This window comes from Salvelinus sp. IW2-2015, linkage group LG20, assembly GCF_002910315.2.
Source record: "Salvelinus sp. IW2-2015 linkage group LG20, ASM291031v2, whole genome shotgun sequence".
Lineage (NCBI taxonomy): Eukaryota > Metazoa > Chordata > Actinopteri > Salmoniformes > Salmonidae > Salvelinus > Salvelinus sp. IW2-2015.
This window is the reverse complement of record NC_036860.1, coordinates 5,255,187-5,259,035: the sequence shown is the minus strand read 5'-3', so window position 1 is coordinate 5,259,035 and position 3,849 is coordinate 5,255,187. Positions and strand designations below refer to the sequence as shown.

Below are 3,849 nucleotides of genomic sequence, written 5' to 3'. Positions count from 1 at the left end.
CTCTGGTCTTAAATGCCTACAAAAGCTCTAGACTGTAAATAGAATCTGGATCTGAACTGTCAGTAGCATGTACACAACTGGTTGTGATTATCTCTGATCAAAGATGTTATTTTCTGCGCTGATCTGCTACGATTAAGACCGAACTGTAGCAAAATCTAAAAGTTACTGAACATAGTGGGGATCAATTTAAGTTGGCAGATGTCTGCAGGTATGGGTATAATAATGTATTTAATGTGATGTGCATACACACGTACACTATGGGGAAAGTTAAGAGACCTCAGAGTACAGTACATTGTACACAGATCGAGCTACTGCCGGGGAGTCCCTTCCTAATTGAAAAACACAAAACATGAAGGCAGAATCAGTTAAGGGCAACCTCAAGAAGGCATTCCTTTTCATTTTGCTCCATTGACACTAATGCATAATACAGTGAGTGATAAGTGCAGCATGATAACTCAATACCACTTAACTTTAGAGGACTGGCAAGGTTGAGTGTTCCTGTAAAAAGCACTTGGTAGAACATGGGGCTGTATAATAGTTCCAACAATACTTGAAAAACAGCCCTGTCAAAACACTTGGATCTCGTGGAATTGGAACAGCGCCACTGCTTTAAAAGGATTAAAACGACTGCTTTTTTTCAAAATATTTAAATAGATAATATAAAACTTTATCGTTATGTTTTAAACTGTACACATCTGGTACCAACACATAAAAATGACACGCTTGGTTACATTAGAAAGGATACCTTCTGATACGTCATATCAAAAATAATATGCTGCTTTAGTAAGCAGATTCATAGCATTTTTCTTCTCGTCAAATTGTACAATGCTACATTACATTACACTTACAGAAAGACACTGAAGGAGAGAATGTCTGCTTTTTTTTTAGTCCAATGCTTTCCTACTCTGTCTGCACAATGCAGTGGCACTGAGCAGATATGAAAGCCTTGGAGTCATGAGTGTCTCCCACAGTGACCACTATGCACTCCTCTCATTTTCTCCTCCTTTCATCCATTCCCTCCTGTAGCGACTTACTCCGTACCTTTTCTCCACTGCCAATCCTCCCTCTAATCAAACACTTTCTCTCTGTCTCTCTCAAGTGAACAGCTCATCCATCGATAGCTCCAGCGCAGGCCGACTTTGTGAACGTCTCCTTTCTCTCCACCTCCATGTCAATCAATCAATCTTTTCCACTTTCCCAATGATCTTCTCCTCAAAGATGGGCAGGATAGCATCATCTTCGCGTACCTCTTCGAACACCACCCCAAAGTCATTGCTTACCTTCTTGAAAAAATACCTAGAGTCGGTTGGATAGAGAACAGTTGGTTGTTAGTTCAAGTGCATTGAAAAAGCTTTATTTATTATGCACCAAATTTACATAAGACAAAAAATTTACTTTGGAATGTGGTTCATCATTTTCCACATTACCATAAACACGACAAAAACATGATATTCAATTTCAAGGACTTCAGAGTTCAATAGACTAAAATGTTACATAACATCATCCTGTAAATCTAGTGTCCTGTGCCTCACCAGGTAGAGTCGTGACCTCACCTGTAGCTTCCTTTCTTAGTCAGCAGCTCTTTGAACTGGCCCAGCATGACCATGCGACCTTTGACCGACGTCCTGTACGGGATGGGCTCCCCACAGAAGTAGTAGGCCACCGTAATGTTCTCACACGCGGGCTTCTTCGTCACTTTATGTCTGCAAACAAACAAGAAAGAGGTTCATTCAATTTGTCAAGTCAAGGCTTCCTTTCATCTTTCAAATGAGATGTTTCAAAGACCAAGGCAGAACTCCAAGCTCTGATCATTTGACAGAGTAAGAGTGGGGGGGGGGGGGAATTCTGACATCGAGGTATAATTTCCTCTCAGTCAGAATCTGATGTAAGAAAACAAGATTTCAAGTCACTCATACTCCCTCTTTATAACTTATAAATGTTTTGGCTGTGACAGCCACCAGAGTTGCAATGCAGACTGTTTAGGTGGCGAAGCATAATCAACCAGGGGGCCGGGGACCCCTAGTGGGGCCCTTAGTTTGATTTCCAGAGGTCTGCCAAAAAGGAGACAACCAATAAATGCAAAATATGTTTGACAAACAAATTCAAAGAATCAGTTTCATGATTTGAATACTTCATGATCCACAATGTGTGACCTTACAGCATTGATTTTCTCTAAAATGCTATCAAATTGAGCACTCCCGGTACAGGTAATATTGCCCTAAGGACCTTGTCCAGGGAAAGTCATAATTTATCAATCAGAGTTCTTGGAGGTAATGTTGTTCAAGCAAGGAAATGCTCAGAGTTTAAATGGGATTGTGATGAAGACGTGTTATGCCCAAATGCTACCAGCAGGGAGCAGGCTACTACAGTAAATAGTGTTCCAACTGCATGCCCACGGGCCTGTTGTTGGGTTTGATGGAGTGGGGTGAGGTGGTGGAGGCCCAGTGATAGGATGGGGTGGTAGAGGCTCAGGGGCTATGCCAGGATAGCCAAGCTTTCATCTGCTCCTTACTGCAGCTATCCTGTCCCCCTTCATCACTAAACTGTCCATCGGAGGAAGAAGCCACGGAACATCAAACAGACTGCAGCTTCACACAGAGAACATCAAAGCTCTGCATTCTCGCCCCACGCAGCTTACAGTACACCTCTCCCTAGCTGCTGCCTCCTGCTACCTCCCTCCCTGTCCTCCAGTTCTATCTTCCCCATCTCTCTCCACTTAATATCATTCTAATCCCTCTCATCCCCTCTGCTTACCAGTGTGAAGCTAGAGGTATGATCATTCTCACTGCCATCCACCGTCTTAGCCCTGACCCTGCAGCTACGGATTACTGTCTGACTAAGAAATGGCTGAAGAGGTGAGACTGATTATTCTAATCCCCACGCATACATGAGCAAATAATCAGTTCAAATATGAATTTATAATTGACAAAAAACTAAACTACACACAGATGTTATTGTACAGGAAACTACAACTAGAATATGGGGATACAAGTATTAATGCCAGTAATCAAACATGTATGCCTCAATTAATCTCTATGGAGTCTAGTCATACAGACAGGCCTCTGTTTGGCTGTGCAGATACAGAGCAGTCGGGTCTGGATGCTGCTGGTGATAGACATGGGAGGAGGTGGTGAGGTGGGGTGCTGCAGTGACCAATGGGATGGGGGTTTGGGTGCTGCTGTGACCAATGGGATGGGTGTTAAGGGCTACTGGGGTAAACCAGACTGGACGTACTCGGACAGCTCCGTGTCAGAGACGGCATGCACCACGCTGAGCGGTGGGAACAGGGCGGGCCTGGCGGCAGGCACCACGCTGAGCGGTGGGAACAGGGCGGGCCTGGCGGCAGGCACCACGCTGTGTACCCACCGCCTCAGGTGGTGCCTGCCGCCAGGCCCGCCCTGTTCCCACCGCTCAGCTGTGCCTGCCGCCAGGCCCGCCCTGTTCTTTCCCACCCTACACCATGTGCCTGCCGCCAGGCCCCGCCTGTTCCACCGGCTCAGCGTGGTGTGCCGCCAGGCCGCCTTCTCAGCGTGAGTGCCTGCCTACTCAGCGTGTGCCTCAGGTGGTGCCTGCCCCAGGCCCCTGTTTCACCGCACTCAGCGTGGTGGCCTGCCGCCAGGCCCCCCTGTAACCCACCGCCTCAGCGTTGGGTGCCTGCCCCAGGCCCGCCTGCTTCCCCACGCTCAGCGTGGTTGCCTGACGCAGGCCCCGCCTGTTCCCACCGCTCAGCGTTGGTGCCTGCCGCCAGGCCCGCCCTGTACTCAGCGTCGTGCCTGGCGCCAGGCCCCCCTGTTCCCACCCGCCTCAGCGTGGGGCCTGCCCCCAGGCCCGCCCTGTACCCACCGGCTC

General features: G+C 47.7%; 1 protein-coding gene across 1 annotated transcript in view; it reads right to left on the bottom strand.

Annotated features, from left to right (window-relative positions):
* Positions 1 to 6: 6 nt before the first annotated feature.
* Positions 7 to 3,849, bottom strand: part of LOC111980490 (axin-1) — a 29,547-nt gene continuing 25,704 nt past the window's right edge. Inside the window, exons 9-11 of the mRNA XM_070449151.1 lie at positions 3,211 to 3,294; positions 1,554 to 1,703; positions 7 to 1,296 (exon numbers count right to left, since the gene is read on the bottom strand). Coding sequence (XP_070305252.1) covers positions 1,176 to 1,296; positions 1,554 to 1,703; positions 3,211 to 3,294 — 355 coding nt within the window. The 3' untranslated portion in view covers positions 7 to 1,175. The remainder of the gene's footprint in view (positions 1,297 to 1,553; positions 1,704 to 3,210; positions 3,295 to 3,849) is intronic.